The sequence below is a fragment of the Bufo bufo genome, chromosome 3 (genome assembly GCF_905171765.1).
Source record: "Bufo bufo chromosome 3, aBufBuf1.1, whole genome shotgun sequence".
Classification (NCBI taxonomy): Eukaryota; Metazoa; Chordata; class Amphibia; order Anura; family Bufonidae; genus Bufo; species Bufo bufo.
This window is the reverse complement of record NC_053391.1, coordinates 317614785-317634565: the sequence shown is the minus strand read 5'-3', so window position 1 is coordinate 317634565 and position 19781 is coordinate 317614785. Positions and strand designations below refer to the sequence as shown.

Genomic DNA, 19781 nt, shown 5'->3' with positions numbered 1-19781 from the left:
AGGGTGGCCAGACGACCGGTTTTAGGCCGGACAGTCCGGTTTTTAGACTCCTGATCCTCCGTCTGGCACAAGGCCTGGACGGCCAGTCAGAAGTCCTCCTTTTTTGTGGTTATCGGTGACTCTTGACTCGGCGAGTACGGGGCACTTTAACCACCTCAGCCCCCAGTGCTTAAACACCATGAAAGAACAGGCCACTTTTTACACTTCTGACCTACACTACTTTCACCGTTTATTGCTCGGTCATGCAACTTACCACCCAAATGAATTTTACCTCCTTTTCTTCTCACTAATAGAGCTTTCATTTAGTGGTATTTCTTTGCTGCTGACATTTTTACTTTTTTTGTTATTAATCGAAATTTAACGATTTTTTTGCAAAAAAATTACATTTTTCACTTTCAGTTGTAAAATTTTGCAAAAAAAACGAGATCCATATATAAATTTTGCTCTAAATTTATTGTTCTACATGTCTTTGATCAAAAAAAATGTTTGGGTAAAAAAAAAATGGTTTGGGTAAAAGTTATAGCGTTTACAAACTATGGTACAAAAATGTGAATTTCCGCTTTTTGAAGCAGCTCTGACTTTCTGAGCACCTGTCATGTTTCCTGAGGTTCTACAATGCCCAGACAGTACAAACACCCCACAAATGACCCCATTTCGGAAATTACACACCCTAAGGTATTCGCTGATGGGCATAGTGAGTTCATAGAACTTTTTATTTTTTGTCACAAGTTAGCGGAAAATGATGATTTTTTTTTTTTCTTACAAAGTCTCATATTCCACTAACTTGTGACAAAAAATAAAAAGTTCTATGAACTCACTATGCCCATCAGCGAATACCTTGGGGTCTCTTCTTTCCAAAATGGGGTCACTTGTGGGGTAGTTATACTGCCCTGGCATTCTAGGGGCCCAAATGTGTGGTAAGGAGTTTGAAATCAAATTCTGTAAAAAATGACCTGTGCAAAAATAGGCTGCAAAAAAGTGTCACACATCTGGTATCTCCGTACTCAGGAGAAGGTGGGGAATGTGTTTTGGGGTGTCATTTTATATATACCCATGCTGGGTGAGAGAAATATCTTGGCAAAAGACAACTTTTCCCATTTTTTTTATACAAAGTTGGCATTTGACCAAGATATTTATCTCACCCAGCATGGGTATATGTAAAAAGACACCCCAAAACACATTCCTCAACTTCTCCTGAATACAGAGATACCAGATGTGTGACACTTTTTTGCAGCCTAGGTGGGCAAAGGGGCCCATATTCCAAAGAGCACCTTTCGGATTTCACAGGTCATTTTTTACAGAATTTGATTTCAAACTCCTTACCACACATTTGGGCCCCTAGAATGCCAGGGCAGTATAACTACCCCACAAGTGACCCCATTTTGGAAAGAAGACACCCCAAGGTATTCCGTAAGGGGCATGGCGAGTTCCTAGAATTTTTTATTTTTTGTCACAAGTTAGTGGAAAATGATGATTTTTTTTTTTTTTTCATACAAAGTCTCATATTCCACTAACTTGTGACAAAAAATAAAAACTTCCATGAACTCACTATGCCCATCAGCGAATACCTTGGGGTCTCTTCTTTCCAAAATGGGGTCACTTGTGGGGTAGTTATACTGCCCTGGCATTCTAGGGGCCCAAATGTGTGGTAAGGAGTTTGAAATCAAATTCAGTAAAAAATGACCTGTGAAATCCGAAAGGTGCTCTTTGGAATGTGGGCCCCTTTGCCCACCTAGGCTGCAAAAAAGTGTCACACATCTGGTATCTCCGTACTCAGGAGAAGTTGATGAATGTGTTTTGGGGTGTCTTTTTACATATACCCATGCTGGGTGAGATAAATATCTTGGTCAAATGCCAACTTTGTATAAAAAAATGGGAAAAGTTGTCTTTTGCCAAGATATTTCTCTCACCCAGCATGGGTATATGTAAAATGACACCCCAAAACACATTCCCCACCTTCTCCTGAGTACGGAGATACCGGATGTGTGACACTTTTTTGCAGCCTAGGTGGGCAAAGGGGCCCATATTCCAAAGAGCACCTTTCGGATTTCACAGGTCATTTTTTACAGAATTTGATTTCAAACTCCTTACCACACATTTGGGCCCCTAGAATGCCAGGGCAGTATAACTACCCCACAAGTGACCCCATTTTGGAAAGAAGACACCCCAAGGTATTCCGTGAGGGGCATGGCGAGTTCCTAGAATTTTTTATTTTTTGTCACAAGTTAGTGGAAAATGATGATTTTTATTATTTTTTTTTTTTCATACAAAGTCTCATATTCCACTAACTTGTGACAAAAAATAAAAACTTCCATGAACTCACTATGCCCATCAGCGAATACCTTGGGGTCTCTTCTTTCCAAAATGGGGTCACTTGTGGGCTAGTTATACTGCCCTGGCATTCTAGGGGCCCAAATGTGTGGTAAGGAGTTTGAAATCAAATTCAGTAAAAAATGACCTGTGAAATCCGAAAGGTGCTCTTTGGAATGTGGGCCCCTTTGCCCACCTAGGCTGCAAAAAAGTGTCACACATCTGGTATCTCCGTACTCAGGAGAAGTTGAGGAATGTGTTTTGGGGTGTCTTTTTACATATACCCATGCTGGGTGAGATAAATATCTTGGTCAAATGCCAACTTTGTATAAAAAAATGGGAAAAGTTGTCTTTTGCCAAGATATTTCTCTCACCCAGCATGGGTATATGTAAAATGACACCCCAAAACACATTCCCCACCTTCTCCTGAGTACGGAGATACCAGATGTGTGACACTTTTTTGCAGCCTAGGTGGGCAAAGGGGCCCATATTCCAAAGAGCACCTTTCGGATTTCACAGGTCATTTTTTACAGAATTTGATTTCAAACTCCTTACCACACATTTGGGCCCCTAGAATGCCAGGGCAGTATAACTACCCCACAAGTGACCCCATTTTGGAAAGAAGAGACCCCAAGGTATTCGCTGATGGGCATAGTGAGTTCATGGAAGTTTTTATTTTTTGTCACAAGTTAGTGGAATATGAGACTTTGTATGGAAAAAAATAAAATAAAAAAATCATCATTTTCCACTAACTTGTGACAAAAAATAAAAAATTCCAGGAACTTGCCATGCCCCTCACGGAATACCTTGGGGTGTCTTCTTTCCAAAATGGGGTCACTTGTGGGGTAGTTATACTGCCCTGGCATTTTCCAGGGGCCCTAATGTGTGGTAAGTAGGTAAATGACCTGTGAAATCCGAAAGGTGCTCTTTGGAATGTGGGCCCCTTTGCCCACCTAGGCTGCAAAAAAGTGTCACACATCTGGTATCTCCGTACTCAGGAGAAGGTGGGGAATGTGTTTTGTGGTGTCATTTTACATATACCCATGCTGGGTGAGAGAAATATCTTGGCAAAAGACAACTTTTCCCATTTTTTTATACAAAGTTGGCATTTGACCAAGATATTTATCTCACCCAGCATGGGTATATGTAAAAAGACACCCCAAAACACATTCCTCAACTTCTCCTGAATACAGAGATACCAGATGTGTGACACTTTTTTGCAGCCTAGGTGGGCAAAGGGGCCCAAATTCCTTTTAGGAGGGCATTTTTAGACATTTGGATACCAGACTTCTTCTCACGCTTTGGGGCCCCTAAAATGCCAGGGCAGTATAAATACCCCACATGTGACCCCATTTTGGAAAGAAGACACCCCAAGGTATTCAATGAGGGGCATGGCGAGTTCATTGAAAAAAAAAATTTTGGCACAAGTTAGCGGTAATTGATTTTTTTGATTTTGTTCTTACAAAGTCTCCCTTTCCGCTAACTTGGGACAAAAATTTCAATCTTTCATGGACTCAATATGCCCCTCAGCGAATACCTTGGGGTGTCTTCTTTCCAAAATGGTGTTATTTGTGGGGTGTTTGTACTGCCCTGGCATTTGAGGGTCTCCGCAATCATTATATGTATGCCCAGCATTAGGAGTTTCTGCTATTCTCCTTATATTGAGCATACGGGTAATGAGATTTTTTTTTTCCGTTCAGCCAGTGGGCTGAAAGAAAAAAATGAACGGCACAGATTTCTTCATTCGCATCGATCAATGTGGATGAAAAAATCTCTGCCAAAAAAAGAAAAAGGAGGGGAAAGGCGTCTGCCAGGACATAGGAGCTCCGCCCAACATCCATACCCACTTCAGCTCGTATGCCCTGGCAAACCAGATTTCTCCATTCACATCAATCGATGTGGATGAATAAATCATTGCCGGGATTTTTTTTTTTATATATACAAAGTGTTTGCCAAAGTATATGAACACCGCCACCTCCTCAGCTCATATGCCTCGGCAAACATATCTTTTACTGCAGAGGAGAAATCTCGTCTTGCAGCGCCGCATACACCGACTTGCGTGTAATCTGACAGCAGCGCAATGCTTCTGTCCGAATGCACATCAGTGCTGCAGCTAGTCGATCGGTTGGTCCACCTGAAAGGTAAAAAAAACAAAACAAAAAAGAAAAAACCAGGCCGCAAAGCAATAACTTTATTAACTTTAGAACAGAACATATAAACTTTTTTTAACTTTTTTACTTACCGGTAATTTTTTTTTTGTTTAGTTTTTTTTACCTTTATAGAACAAACCTCTCCTTCCCCATGGGACAATGTGCAAAGCGCAAATCGCCCAAAGATGTGGCGAAGTACGTTATGCACTTTATCCCAGGTGAAAGGAGAGGTTTGCAGCAGCTGAGAGTAAAAGGGCCCTAATAGCCCTGTGTGCCTGTCCTGTGAGATGCAATCCCTATGCTAGGTGTACCTGTGTGTGGTACTTCCGGAAACACTCACCAAAGCATAGGGCAGGGTGGTCAGGACAGTCAGGACAGAAATAGCGGGTGTCACGCCTTATTCCACTCCTGCTACAGACACGACATCTTTTTCGGGGTGACGGTTGGGTTGAGGTACCAGGAACGACACTGGGGAAATGTCGCTCATGTAGATGGCTAACTACACTGGTGGATGGGGCCACGGAACCTCCTGGGTAAAGGAGGTTCTCGATGATCTCTTCCTGGAATTTGAGGAAAGATCGTGTTCTCCCAGCCTTACTGTAGAGAACAAAACTATTGTACAGCGCCAATTGAATTAAATATACAGACACCTTCTTATACCAGCGTCTGGTTCTGCGGGAAACTAAATATGGAGACAACATCTGGTCATTGAAGTCCACCCCTCCCATGAGCGCATTATAGTCGTGGACACAGAGGGGCTTTTCAATGACACGGGTTGCTCGCTCAATTTGGATTGTCGTGTCTGCGTGAATGGAGGAGAGCATGTAAACGTCACGCTTGTCTCTCCATTTCACCGCGAGCAGTTCTTCGTTACACAAGGCAGCCCTCTCCCCCCTTGCAAGACGGGTGGTTACAAGCCGTTGGGGGAAGCCCACGCGACTAGTTCGCGCGGTGCCACAGGCGCAAATCCGTTCTAGAAACAAATGCCTAAAGAGGGCCACACTTGTGTAAAAATTGTCCACATAAAGATGGTACCCCTTGCCGAATAAGGGTGACACCAAGTCCCAGACTGTCTTCCCACTGCTCCCCAGGTAGTCAGGGCAACCGACCGGCTCCAGGGTCTGATCTTTTCCCTCATAGATCCGAAATTTGTGGGTATAGCCTGTGGCCCTTTCACAGAGCTTATACAATTTGACCCCATACCGGGCACGCTTGCTTGGGATGTACTGTTTGAAGCCAAGGCGCCCGGTAAAATGTATTAGGGACTCGTCTACGCAGATGTTTTGCTCGGGGGTATACAAATCTGCAAATTTCTGGTTGAAATGGTCTATGAGGGGCCGAATTTTGTGGAGCCGGTCAAAAGCTGGGTGGCCTCTGGGACGGGAGGTGGTGTTGTCGCTAAAATGCAGGAAACGGAGGATGGCCTCAAATCGTGCCCTGGACATAGCAGCAGAGAACATGGGCATGTGATGAATCGGGTGCGTTGACCAATATGACCGCAATTCATGCTTTTTTGTCAGGCCCATGTTGAGGAGAAGGCCCAAAAAAATTTTAAGTTCGGAAACTTGGACTGGTTTCCACCGGAAAGGCTGGGCATAAAAGCTTCCCGGGTTGGCGGATATAAATTGTGTGGCATACTGGTTGGTCTCTGCCACGACTAAGTCCAAGAGCTCCGCAGTCAAGAACAGCTCAAAAAATCCCAGGGCCGAACCGATTTGAGCCGTCTCAACCCGAACTCCAGACTGGGCGGTGAAAGGGGGAACTACAGGTGCGGCTGAAGTTGGTGACTGCCAATCAGTGTTTGCCAGCACCTCAGGGATTCTAGGGGCTCTACGGGCCTGTCTGTGCGGTGGCTGCGACGGGGTAACTAGTGCACGTGCCACCGTACCAGCTTCAACTGCCCTTCTGGTGCTCGCCACGTCACCATGTTGTACGGCAGTGCTGGTACTAGGTCCAGGATGGGCTGCGCTGCTGGTGTATGCCTTACCACGTGATCCGGCAGCGACAGCCCCACTCTGCTGCTCTTGAAGCGGATCCTGCATAACCTGTGGTCTAGCGACACGGGGCCGGGTACGCCTGGTGCTGCCAGGGACCTCCACCTCCTCGTCCGAACTTTGGGTCAGAGAGCCACTGCTTTCCACAGGTTCATATTCTGACCCGCTAGATTCATCAGATGAGGGTTCCCACTCCTCATCCGACTGGGTCAGAATCCTGTAGGCCTCTTCAGAAGAATACCCCCTGTTTGACATTTTGGACTACTAAATTTAGGGGTATTCCCTGAGACTACCCAAGAAAAAAAGCAAGCCTGTCTTACAAAGGGGAGGCTAGCGAAGTACCGGAGGCCGCTGCGGTTGATAAAAAATATCAAAACTGATTTTTTTTATCGCCGCAGTGCGTGTAAAGTGAATGTGCAGTGATCAAAAAATATATATTTTTTGTCACTGCGGTGGGGCGGGCGTGGGTGAACGCACGTGTGGGCGACCGATCAGGCCTGATCGGGCAAACACTGCGTTTTGGGTGGAGGGCGAACTAAAGTGACACTAATACTATTATAGATCTGACCGTGATCAGTTTTGATCACTTACAGATACTATAAAAGTACAAATGCTGATTAGCGATACGCTATTCAGCGAATAAAAGTGACTGCGGTGCGGTGGGCTGGGCGCTAACTGACGCTAACTACTTAACCAAGGGGCCTAAACTAATCCTAAACCTAACAGCCAATACTAGTGAAAAAAAAAAGTGACAGTTTACACTGATCACTTTTTTTCCTTTCACTGGTGATTGACAGGGGCGATCAAAGGGGTGATCAAAGGGTTAATTGGGGTGCAGGGGGGTGATCAGGGGCTACAGTGAAGTGTTTGGTGTACTTACAGTTCAGTCTGCTTCTCTGCTGGATCCAACCGACGAAAAGGACCAGCAGAGGAGCAGAGAAGCCATATAACAGATCATATTTACTAATATGATCTGTTATATGACTTTTGATTGGATTTTTTAAAAATCGCCAGTCAATTCTGGTTTGTGCAGGCGCGGCCACGCGGGAATTGGAGGAACAGACTCTGAGAAGCGCAGTTGCGCTGAGGTACTCACTGGTCTGTGCTGTGGGCCGCGGGGGATGGCTGAAAGGGGGGGAAGGGCAGGCTCTGCTGATTTTGAAAGGGGTTAATAATAACTACTGTGTGAGTCCTGGAAACAGCTGAAAGGGGGGAATAAATAAGTGTGAAGAGGGGACTGAAAGGGGTTAATAAATACTGTGAATGGGGACTGCTAAGGGGTTAATAACTACTGTGAAAGGCCCTTCACAGTAGTTAACAACCCCTTTCATCAGTCCCCTATTAACAGTATTTATTAACCCCTCGGGGGACTGCTGAAAGGGGTTAATAACTACTGTGAAAGGCCCTTCACAGTAGTTAATAACCCCTTTCATCAGTTCCCCCCTATTCACAGTATTTATTAACCCCTCGGGGGACTGCTGAAAGGGGTTAATAAACACTGTGAAGGGAGGACTGGCTGGCTCCAGGACACCGCTGGCCCCTCCACAAGTCCTTCCCTCTCCTCCCCGGCGTGGGCGTGGCCTATAGGTTTGGGGCGTGCCCGGTGAGGTCCGGCTTTCTGGGGTGAAGCCAGTGAGCAGATAAGGCGCCGATTTCTCCAGAACAGGCAGGGATTTCTTGTGAGAGGCAGGCACTGGCAGCGACGTGTGCTCACCTGGGCCACAATGGAGGGCGGGACGCGGCGGGGGTTATTTAAGCGCTGGGATCGGCAGACAGCACTGACACTTGGTGACAGCCGCGATGCTGGCAGCCGGCTGTGTAGCCATGTGCTTCGCTGTGGCAGGTGAGTCTGGGCAGAGGAGCCGCTCGGGCACGCTGAGAGATGGCTTTATGCAGTGGGCACTGTGTGGGCTGTCACCTCTAGACCACACGGGCACATATCACAGCAGTACCTAGTGAGTAGGTGACATGGGGAGTCCTGCTCAGGTGTGAGTCGTCTACTTCTGTGCACTTACTGTAAGGTGTACTTACCTGCGATCTCCCTGCAGTGTTACATATAGTAGCTGAGGGCAGATGACTACCAGAGTCACACATGACAAAGTGACCACTGACTAGGTCTGTCTGTCCTGGGTACTGCCCATGAAGTTACCCTATTAGTTGTGGGCAGTACAAGCTGAGAAGGGAAAGCCACCGATTTGAACTGCTGTGACCAGGAAAGGTTGGGTAGAGCTCCTCTCCTCTGTGTGTCACTTCTGCATGTGGCAGCTTTCTGCAGTGTACACCTTAACCCAATGATGGCTAACCTCCGGCACCAGCTGTGGTGAAACTACAACAGCCAAGCAAGTGGGCATCCTGGCTAGCCCTTCTGGCCGCTCCGCACCCCTGGCAGGGTCTGCGTGGAGCCAATGCTCTAGCGCTGCTGATGTAACGCGTCATGGATAAGAACTCCACACTGGGGGTTTTACTATAAACCTGTATGGAAGAACTCTGCCAACCTTATTGGAGGATCACTTTATATAATTGGCATAGGACCACCTATAATTTGCATGTTCTACCCATAAGTCCCATTCTGAGATGTCTTGTGTTGCTTATGTTCTGTGCAGTGCAAGCTGTACCTTACTATAGAGTTCCTTATATTGATTTAAAGGGCAGTAATGGTCTTTCTTATGCCATCTGTGATGAATGCAACTCGCAAATGGGCACTGTAGATTTTATATATTTTTTTACTTTCCAGTCAAATGAGGCCATATTTTCCCCATGATGTGGGTAGTGACAGCGACAAACAAAGAAATGCTAATTGGAGTTCTAGTGACCCGAGGATGATTTTTATGCAGGGTGTGATACATTTTCTGGGCAATTAAATAGCTTTACATCTGATTTATATGTTTTCTTGCCTGAATTAATGATGCTTCTGTGCCCACCTACATGACCTGTTGGTAGGACCATCCAGTCTTATGTTCTTGGGATTGCCATGCAGTGCTGCGAGCTTTCGGAAGACACCTGCTTTTTTTTCTTCTAGTTACTGCCACCATTTCTTTACCAGAGATCTCTTCAGCTGTGCCACCAAACAGTCACCCGCGGGTAAAGAGGTGCTCCTGCAATAACTGGATGGACAAGGAGTGTATATACTTTTGTCACCTGGATATTATTTGGGTGAACACAGGAAGGTGAGCATGACTAAATACTGTAAACTGTGCTGGTAATTTAGACTGTAGACATGGTACCCTGAAACTACAAGTCCCAGAATGCCCCATTCACATGTCTGGGAGTTAGAAGAACAGCTGAGCATGTTGGATGCTGGGAGTTGTAGTTTCACAGCAGGTGGAGTACCGAAAGTTGCTGATTCCTGCTGTAGACTATAACCTGGATTTGACATATTATATAAAGGCCATTGCAGGTAGCTAGAATGCATTTCTTGTCCTGTCCAGGCTCGGACTAGCCCCCAGGGGAACAGGTGAATCCCCCGGTGAGCCCCTGACAAAGGTGGGCCCCCAGTCCCTCATCCCTTGCACATAACACAGAAGACTGACTGCAGCACATACAGATATGCAGCTTACAGAATTTCAACCTGCCTAGGTCCATATAAAAACACGGTTTATTACTATAGATGCATTAGGTGGCCGAGAAGACTTCTAGCTATAGAGGCAGGCCAGCCAGTATCTTCTTTCCTCAAGGATCTTGCTGCTGCCGTTGTGATAGGAGGTAGCTTTACAGTGGGCCCCTAGAATAAATTTTACTGGTGGGCCCTAGGCACCCCAGTCCGACACTGCTCAGATCAGGCTACTGCTTTGCATATATACATACAGTACATTATATACCATATAAATGGCTACATTGTAGATACTTTAGTCCTAAATAATGTATTATTTGTTTTACCTATTCTCATAGCCAAATGCTTCCTTATGGCCTAGGGAGCCCAGGAAGGCGCAGGAAGAGAGCGTCTGCACGATGTCAGTGCGGGAAGGCAAAGGACAGAACCTGCAGTCGTTTCTGCCAGAATACAACTTGGTAAGTGGCTCCAGTTATCCAGAAATCAGACTTTGTAATATGTAATTGTGATTGACTCCTATTAGGCTGAGCTGAATTGCTGTGAGACCGTTCAGCAAATTTCAGAATTTGTCTTTTATAGCCTACTTTGTACAGACCATTTATTGCGGTATTGTTTTTGTTTGAGTATTGTTAATGTTAGTGCCCAGAATTGAATGAAAACACCAGCAGTATGTTAGCAGTGGCCCTTTAAGAGTGTTACCGTTAAATGACATTTCCTAACTCCATCATAAATCCCTTTTAGTCATTTTACTGTGTTACTACAGGATTATATAGCAGTTTATTTCATGCAGCAAAAATTTGAATAGTTTTAGTTATTTTTCTTACACTCCAGCCATGTAGAGTTAGCTTTTCGATTTCCATTTTAAAAGGTTTGTCCCTTGACAACAACTTATCCCCCATTGACAGGATAGGAGATAAGTATCTGATTTGCGAGAGCACCCTACCGATCACTACAACAGGGGCCATCTCCGGCAGTCCCATAGAGGTGAATAGAGTGGTGGCTTAATTCAGATAGGGGTTCTAGTGATTGGACCCCCGATGATCAGACTCTTACAGAGGATAAGTTGTCATGGGTCAAGCCTTTTAAGAGTTCAGTATTTGCCACTCCAAAGCTGGCAACAGTTAGGCCCCCTTCACATGGGTGAGAGCCGGATGCGTTCAGGGTACATTGTGGGAAACCCGCGCGAGTAGGCACGCAATTGCCATCAGTTTTGTCTGCGATTGTGTTCCGATGTTTTTTTCGCGCGAGTGCAATGCGTTTTGCACGCGCGTGAGAAAAAACTGGATGTGGTACCCAGACCCGAACCCGGACTTCTTCACTGAAGTTCGGGTTTGTGTTAGGTGTTCTATTCATTTTAATATTTTCCATTATAACATGGTTATAATAGAAAATAATAGCAGAATGTTAAGTATAATGTCAATTGAGGGTTAAAAAAGAATAAAAACATAACTCACCTCATCCTTTTGATCGCGCAGCCGGGATAGTCTTCTTTCTTCTTCGTTCAGGACCTACAAAAGGACCTTTGACGTAATCACGCTCACCACATAGTGACATCAGCGCAGGTCCTGCTGAATGAAGATAGAAGGATCTTCTATCTTCATTCAGCAGGACCTGCGCTGACGTCACATCTCTCACCACGTGGTGAGCGTGATTACGTCATCAAAGGTCCTTTTGCAGGTCCTGAAAGAAGACGATACCGGCTGCGCAAACAAGAGAATGAGGTGAGTTAATTTTTATTTTATTTTTTAACCCCTCAAGCGACATTTTAGTAAGCATTCTGTATTCAGAATGCTATTATTTTCCCTTATAACCATGTTATAAGGGAAAATAATACAGTAATTAGACTTTAATGGGGTTGCTCATCCCTATCATCTCCTAACAACCATGCGTGAAAATCGCACCGCATCCGCACTTGCTTGCGATTTTCACGCAGACCCATTCATTTCTATGGGGCCTGCGTTGCGTGAAAACATAGACTATAGAACATGCTGCGATTTTTCACGCAATGCACAAGTGATGCGTGAAAATCACCGCTCATCTGAACAGCCCCATTGAAGTGAATGGGTCCGGATTCAGTTCAGGCGCAATGCGTTCACCTCACGCATTGCACCCGTGCGGAATTCTCACCCGTGTAAAAGGGGCCTTAGGGTGCTTTCAAACTGAGTTTACTGTTTCCAACAACAAATTAGTTTGTCAATTTTTTTTCACCTAGAAACAAGGCAAATATAGAAAAAGGTGGAGTTTTGACTTTGTGACGTGTGATTGGTGTGTCAATGGGGGGCATTTGTATTTCACTAAATGGATGGAAAAAATCGGATACTTCTGTATACAATCACTTTACCAGATGCTTCTATTACTTTCAATAGAATTTTTTGCTGGATTGCAATAAAAAGTGCTTCATTCATTTTTTGCTGAATGGAATAGCACATACATCTGCATTTTTCCATCCCATCCTCTGCATTGAGATTGTACAACTTCCCTGACAGCGGTATGCCTCCCTATCAGCCCTAGTTACAGGAGGAATCGGCAATAAATTAAAAAACTAAATGTAATATTAAAGATCCCCCAAAGGTCTTGTATGACCTTACGGGTGGCACAAAAAATAGACAACATAAAAAAAATTAAAATACCATACTTTTTGCTTCATAAGACACATTTTTTCTCCCCAAAACTGGCGGAAAAATGGCTGTGCATCTTATAAAGCAAATACTAGTGAGCGCTTCCATTATGGTAGCGTTCACTAGTATGTATTAGGTATAGGGAGAGGGCGGCCACACTTCTTCTCGGGGGCCACACTGCACTGCCGGTCCTGACCGCATACAGCGTCAGGACGTAGTGTGAGCACTATGGCCTGGCGCTGCATGCAGTCAGGTGACAGTGCCGCACGGGCCGCAGAAGACAAGGGAGTGTGACTGGAGGAGCGATTGCCAGACCTGCAGAGGAGCGGCGGATCAGGAGAGATAAGTGAATTTCTTTATTTTTATGTCTGATGGGGGTCTGTCTTGGAAGTCTGATCTGAGGTCTGTTGGGGGTCTGACATGGAATTCTGATGGGGGTCTGACATGAAGGTCTGATGGGAACTTGACATGGAGGTCTGATGGGGATTTGATGTGAGTTCCTGATTTAGGGGTCTGATCTAAGGATCTGCTCTGAGGATCTGATGTGAGGTCTGATTTAAATATATTTTTTTCATATTTTCCTCCTCTATCATCAGGTGTGTCTTATAAAGTGGAAAATACGCTAAATACAACAGCACCACATACCATACCTTCTAGCCCCACTGCCATAACCCTTACATCCCATATATCAAAATGACCATTCTGGAAAGGGGACATAATAAAGAAAATATTTTAGTTGCACATTACTGTTAACCAAAAAAAGTGAAAAAGGACCTTTTATAAAAAAAATGAAAGCAAAATATACAAAAATAAAAATGACAAAAATAAAGCCCCATGTATCACTGAAAAAGACGGAAAGAATTATTTACTTAACCGAATGAAAAAAAATAAAAAAGATGCATCGAATGATAAAAACAGAAAGTGCGTCTGGTCAGGAAGGGGGATAAATGACCTGGTCTTGAAACTGGTTAAATATACCATAATAACTCTAAGCAAATCTATGTTTATGTTCTGTCAGCTGTATAAGGGTTTGCGTTTTTTGCAGGATACTTTGTAATTTTTATTGGCACAATTTTGGGATGCATATAATGTACTGAATACATTCTATTGACTACGTTTTACTACTTTTGTACAATAAAGACACTTTTTATGGATAATTGGCCACATTTTGAGATCCATAACTAAACGTTGCTTTATAAGAACTTTACTTTTGCAGGCATAGTTGTAGTTTTCAATGGCCCTATTTTGGCAGTACGTAAAAGTTATCAATTAACTTGGCTGTCATTATTGGTGGTCATTATTGACCACAGAGTATAAGGGGTTATGTTCCACAATTTGTCTTATCTTCATTCCTGGCCTTTGCAGAAGGGTTTGCTGCTGTATATTAAAATGAACACCCATTGCTGAAGCGTTGGCACACCTTCTGTGATTGCACCTCTTCAGTGCCCTAATACTACAGCGTGCTTTGGGAAGTTTTCTGCTCACAATGACAAACTATTAGAGCATTGTGTGAGTGGAGGTTAAAGGGTTATTTCCATCTTGGACATTGGGGGCATATTGCTAGGATATGCCCCCAATGTCTGATAGGACAGCAGTTATCCAAATCTGTTGGATTTCTGTGCTACCACATTCACTTTGATTGGGTGCACCCAAGTCGCCGTGTAGCCTTAAAGGGAACCTGTCACCAGTTTTATGGTGTCCTAACTAAGGGCAACATAAATAAGTGACTGATTCTCTTAGCAAAATGCTGGGTCACTTTCTTTAATTGACCCAGTCAATCTGCCAACATCTTGTATTGAAAAGCTCCAGCTGATAATGATGAGTCCTGAATATTCATGAGCTCCTGACTCTCCCTGCCCACCTGCTGCTGATTGACAGTTATTTTCCATATGAATCAGCAGCAGGTGGGCAGGGGAGTGGCTTTAGCTCTGAATTAAATATACACTGGACTCAATGACATCACGCTGGACTCAAATCAGCTCATTAGCATGTGGCATCTTTGTGTGTATATTATGAGGTAACCATCTGTCACACCAGTAAGTGAATACATCTAAGGTACTTTTTAGTAGTTAATGATTGTATATAATTAGTTAGATTATAATCAAATATCCACATGACAGGTTCCCTTTAAGGTGAATCTAGACGAGATAATCATTACAATTTGAACACAAGTGATGCAAGATAAACGAGAATTGTTGCATGTAAATGTTGCATGTAAATTCCTGTAAAATCGTTGATGCGAACAAGTACAATTATCGCGTTTAATAATGAATTGCGTTATATAAATGTGCATCGGGTACATTCTTGGCGATAGAGAGCCCTGTGTAGGCAAGCTAATTGTTTTATTTAAATGCTAGTTGTCTACTAGAACTAGAAGGTTCGGTCGGTAGTCGCTCGTGTTGGCGATCTGTTTGTCTAAATCTACCTTATGCCTTATTATATACCCAGATTCTATATTTTGGGATTTGTAGCATTAGGAGCTACATGTTCTAGTGAAAGGATCCTGGTAATAGTTAGAGAGGACCTGTAACCTCTCCTGACATGTCTGTTTTAGTAACTACTGTTATGTTATGCAATTCTGGTATTATTTCTATTAGAGGTGGCAGCACTGATTGGATAGTGGCAGTTTGTGCAGAGCCCCCCCAATGGTAACACCCAAATAGACCTTGATTGCAGACTATTAGCAATTCATTTTTAAACTTCTAGTAGGAATAATGGAAGAATGGCACAATATAGAACAAAGTTATTAGAATAGATGCTCCAGAATTTGTTATTACATGGGAAATGCAAGTAGTTACTGAAATAGACATGTCAGGAGTGGTGACAGGTCCTCTTTAATTTGGTTATGAAATTATCAGACAGCTATTCATTTACCTGGCACATTTTTGCTCCATAATTGATAAGCATCCATCTTTTTTTGCCTGAGTGGCGTCAGTGGAAAGGGACCAGCATGCCAGCAGTCTTATATGGCTCCAATAAAAAGCATGCAATAAAGTGATAAAAGAAACAAGCATTTAACCCTGTCATTGCAGTAGTACAGGCAAATCAATATAAAGCTGGGCTCACAACACCCATGTCCCAGACAAATATGTACAGTAATAATGGCAGATGATACCATTTGTTATTTTACTGTTTCTTTCATTGTGACATATCAAGTAATAAGCATGACTCAATTACTTGTATCTCCTTAGGGCCACTGCTGATAGTAAACTAAGATCAAGTAAGGAAATAAGCCCAGCAAACAAATTCTTAAACATGAAGTCTCAAGTCCGTCTTTTGCGTGCGTTGCGGTAAGGTGATTACTACCTTTTCACTGTATTGAAAGTAAGATCTGAATGTAGAATACCTACGGTACTTTAAAACATGAAAACAACAATTGCTTATCTGTGTGAAAGTAATAAATATGTAACTTACAATGCTATTAAACTTGGTAAAGTTCAGTTATATCCAGGGATGGGAAAGGAAATTCTTTGGCATGTGAAATCCTTGGCACTACATTTTACATTCAAGTATAACTCCTGTTCGAGAGATTCTCTAGTCAAAAATCTTGATTTACAACAGTAATGGTTTACATTGTGGCATAATTGGCAAAAGTTCCCACAGATTCCAAAAGCTGCAGAAGTCCTCACAATTACCTCATACTTGCCAAGTGTCCCAATTATGCTGGGACAGACCCACAAAAGGGACAGGACTTATGTAAACGCTAGGTCTACAATAAAAGCCCACATAATCAGAGCCATAGATATTTATATTTCTAAATAACCGTTAATCTCCCATGTATAAAAAAGAATAAATTAAACCTATACCCAAAGTGGGCAGTTTGGCGGTGGGGCTTAAACGTTCACAATTTTACCTTTTACATATTGGTAAGTTTGCTATCAGCAGAGAATAAACATACTCTGTACTGACTAATACTTTAATATGAAAGCCACCTCCAATGGAATGACGTGGACAGCATCACAGTTACCAAGCCTTTCTTTCAGTATCTCTGCCTTAGATATGTCTGCCGGGTAAAATTCTGATTCTGTTTATAATATTATATTAGAAAACTAGTTTTTAACAACTCACGCAAAAACTGACTAGATTTAGGCCACAAGCATATGCAGTTTTATTAACCTGAATGCTGTCATTCTGGAGATTGCCCCACTCTTGTCTACTAGGCCGCTGCCAAAGCACCATGACAAATGATGACCACTGGCATGAGCATAGGAAATACTTCAAATGCCAGTCACTGCAATTGTTGTATTATTTTGAAAAGCTTCCATTAAATTGCCTCCTTGGCTATCACGTTGTCGTGGCTATGGAAATGATGATGCTAGATCCATCCTTTACAACATTTCATTTTTACTTTAGATTAAGAACAACCCTCTTATTTAAGTGACATAAATCAAGTATCATTTTTATGTTCCTTACATTAAAGATGTTGTCTTATCTCAGACAAGGGGGGCATATCTCTAGGATATGCCCCCATTGTCTTTTAGGTGCGGGTCCAGCACCTATCTCCTAAACGGAGCCCCACAAAGTGGTAGCTGGAGGACTCCAGTCCAGTCACCACCAAGCCCTCTCCCATTACAAGTCAATGGGAGCACAGCACGCATGACCGGACACCGCTCCCATTCACTTCTATGGGCCTGATGGAAATAGCAGAGCCATCGCCTCATAGAAATGAATGGAGGCCCAGCGGTGGGACCGTCACCTATCAGACAATGGGGGGATATCCTAGCGATATGCCCCCCTTGGCTGAGATGAGACAACCCCTTTAATCTAGTATGTACCATCTGATCCATAAGATGCACCTGATTATAAGACTCACCTAGGTTTTAGAGGACAAAAATAAGAAAAAAACATTTTTCATCAGACCTCAGATCAAACCCCCAATCCTCATCAGACCCCCAAATCAATCACCAATCTTTATAAATCCTCAGATCAGACCCCTATTCCTCATGAGACCTCAGGTCAAACCCCAATTACTAATCAAATCTCAGAACAGATGAGACATAAATAAATGAAGATGGTGCTGCCACACGCAGATCCAGCATGCTCTTTTTGCACTTACCACTCCCTGGTCTTCTACCGACGCTGTTCTGCACTGTGACTATATGTTGCACAGCGTCGGGTCATAGCGTCAGAAGACCCGGGAGAGATGTGTGCAGCCAGCTCTGGTCCTACTGTGTACTAGAGAGTGCTTCCATAATTGAAGCGCTAACAAGTATTCACTTCATAAGACGCACTTCCATTTCCCCCAACTTTTGATGCAGGAAATACAGTATTTTTTTAGAAGTCTGTCTAAATGGTCAATATCAATGGAAAGGCTGCAAAGGAAAGTTGCATAAGAGGCTATCTGCTTCTGTTTACACCTGTGGCCTCACCTAAATCTTAACTTTTACCTTCTGTTCCTCCCCAGTTTATAGGCACTGGAAGGACACAAATTGCCCTATAAAAATTACACAGATAAGAGGTATAAACAAATGTGAAATTGAATTCCTTTGCAGTGGATTTCAAGGACTTCGGTATTGCTGAGGAAAGCTAAGCAACTTTTGTACTATACCTGTAGACTAAGGATATGTAACCACTACTTGGCAGACAAAGGAGTCCAAACTTTTCTTTAAACGTCAAGTCCATAACTAAATCACTAGGGACAATAAAATATATATCTATGTTAGGCAACTAAATCATCATGACCATTGCTAGCATGTAAGTAGAACAAACTCCACTCTTCTGCCCAAGTGTCAAGGATTAAAAGATGAATACATATATGTGTATGTGTGTGTGTGTGTGTATATATATATATATATATATATATCTCTTACAATATTCTTTCTTCTTCCACAGAGATGTTGCTTCATACAACACACAAGTTGCATATTTTGGAAAGCAATTCTCCACCACTGCCTCTAAGTTACCATCAGACTCTAAAGCTTGGAAAAGAAAAAGCTAAGAAAGTGACGGGCACTGAAAGCTAGAGGAAAGAGAAGGGGAGTCTTGCTACTAGCGCACCTAAGCAATAGAGGCATCTCTATCCCTCAGGGAGTCTTCATACAGGAACTCGGGCTGTTCAGCCATTTGAAAAGAGCAGATCAAAGATTTCCAGTGATAAAGAAAGCAATTTAAACCTAAACGGTGAAGTGTTCTACTTAAAAATTGCATATTGTACTAGATTTGAAGGAGATAAGAAAAGACGACTCCTAGTTGAATGGCTCCTTCATCCTTATCATTGGGCAAAAGAGAGGACAAGTCAAGTGTTATTGAATATTACTGAGCCTAAAGGAAGCAAAGCTCTGAAAATCTATTGTAGCATGATTGTCTCTGTGTACGTAGGGACCAGTGTGAGGTCAGCATCATGATGGTAATATTTTTGAAACTAATGACTGGCTGACTCAATACTGACTTATTCTAGAATACCATGGAGAGTATTGAAACAATTGTATAGAAGTGCCAGTGAGTTAAATCCTGACCTAAAAGTCTTGTTTTTCATTTTCAAATAATAATCTTCTATACAAAAAATATCATCACTGTTTATTGAATTGTAATGTAAATGGTCACCATCCAACTTGTCCTACTATAGTACTACAGATAATAAACAATTTAATAGACTATACAAATTAAATGGTTGGTAGTACATACAATAGTTGTAAAGGTGGGCAGCATGGTGGATAGTATCATAGCTTTCAGAATTTTGTTTCTGGCAACATCTACATGTAGTTTGCATGTTAACCCTGTGCATAGGTTTTAGTCCAGGTACTCTACTCTTTGCCCATATTCAAAAACCTACTAATTGACCTCTGATAGTGGCCCAAGTGTGCATGTGTCTGTAATAAGGAAATTAGATTGTGACCCTATTGGGGACAGGGACTGATGCGAATGATGATCTCTATTGAGAAGAAAAAATAGATTTAATATACATACCCATCCCATGGTCGCAAAAAAATGATAACAAAAAAAATTAGGAATCAATATACTATACATATTATTACAAAAAAAAAAAACAGGAATTGGTGATGTGTGAAAATTAAGTGCAAATGTAGGACACCAGTACATAATATGATGACATACAATTGTAGAGTATACAGCAGTTATGTGCACAGACAATTTGCATGTACAGATGCTGTATAGGATCCCTAATGTAATACTTTTAACAGTTGAAATAAAGAAAACTTCA

General features: G+C 42.8%; 1 protein-coding gene across 2 annotated transcripts; it reads left to right on the top strand.

Annotated features, from left to right (window-relative positions):
• Positions 1-8194: 8194 nt before the first annotated feature.
• Positions 8195-19165, top strand: LOC120993391 (endothelin-2-like). 2 transcript variants are annotated; one of them, XM_040421897.1, is made up of 5 exons: positions 8195-8297; positions 9474-9621; positions 10343-10462; positions 15814-15912; positions 18455-19165. In XM_040421897.1, exons 1-5 carry the CDS (start codon positions 8255-8257, stop codon positions 18558-18560), a joined length of 516 nt encoding a protein of 171 aa, XP_040277831.1. In that variant the 5' UTR covers positions 8195-8254; the 3' UTR covers positions 18561-19165. The 2 variants fall into 2 exon arrangements, with proteins under 2 accessions (XP_040277831.1, XP_040277832.1); XM_040421898.1 differs by having other exon boundaries at positions 15814-15917.
• Positions 19166-19781: the final 616 nt, after the last annotated feature.

What these genes read in the sequence shown, in the direction of transcription:
- LOC120993391 (XM_040421897.1), top strand. Translation starts at nt 8,255, where the DNA reads ATGCTGGCAGCCGGCTGTGTAGCCATGTGCTTCGCTGTGGCAG. An exon ending in CATGTGCTTCGCTGTGGCAG is followed by an intron (nt 8,298 to 9,473) that starts GTGAGTCTGGGC and finishes TTTTTCTTCTAG; the next exon opens with TTACTGCCACCATTTCTTTA. An exon ending in ATTTGGGTGAACACAGGAAG is followed by an intron (nt 9,622 to 10,342) that starts GTGAGCATGACT and finishes CTATTCTCATAG; the next exon opens with CCAAATGCTTCCTTATGGCC.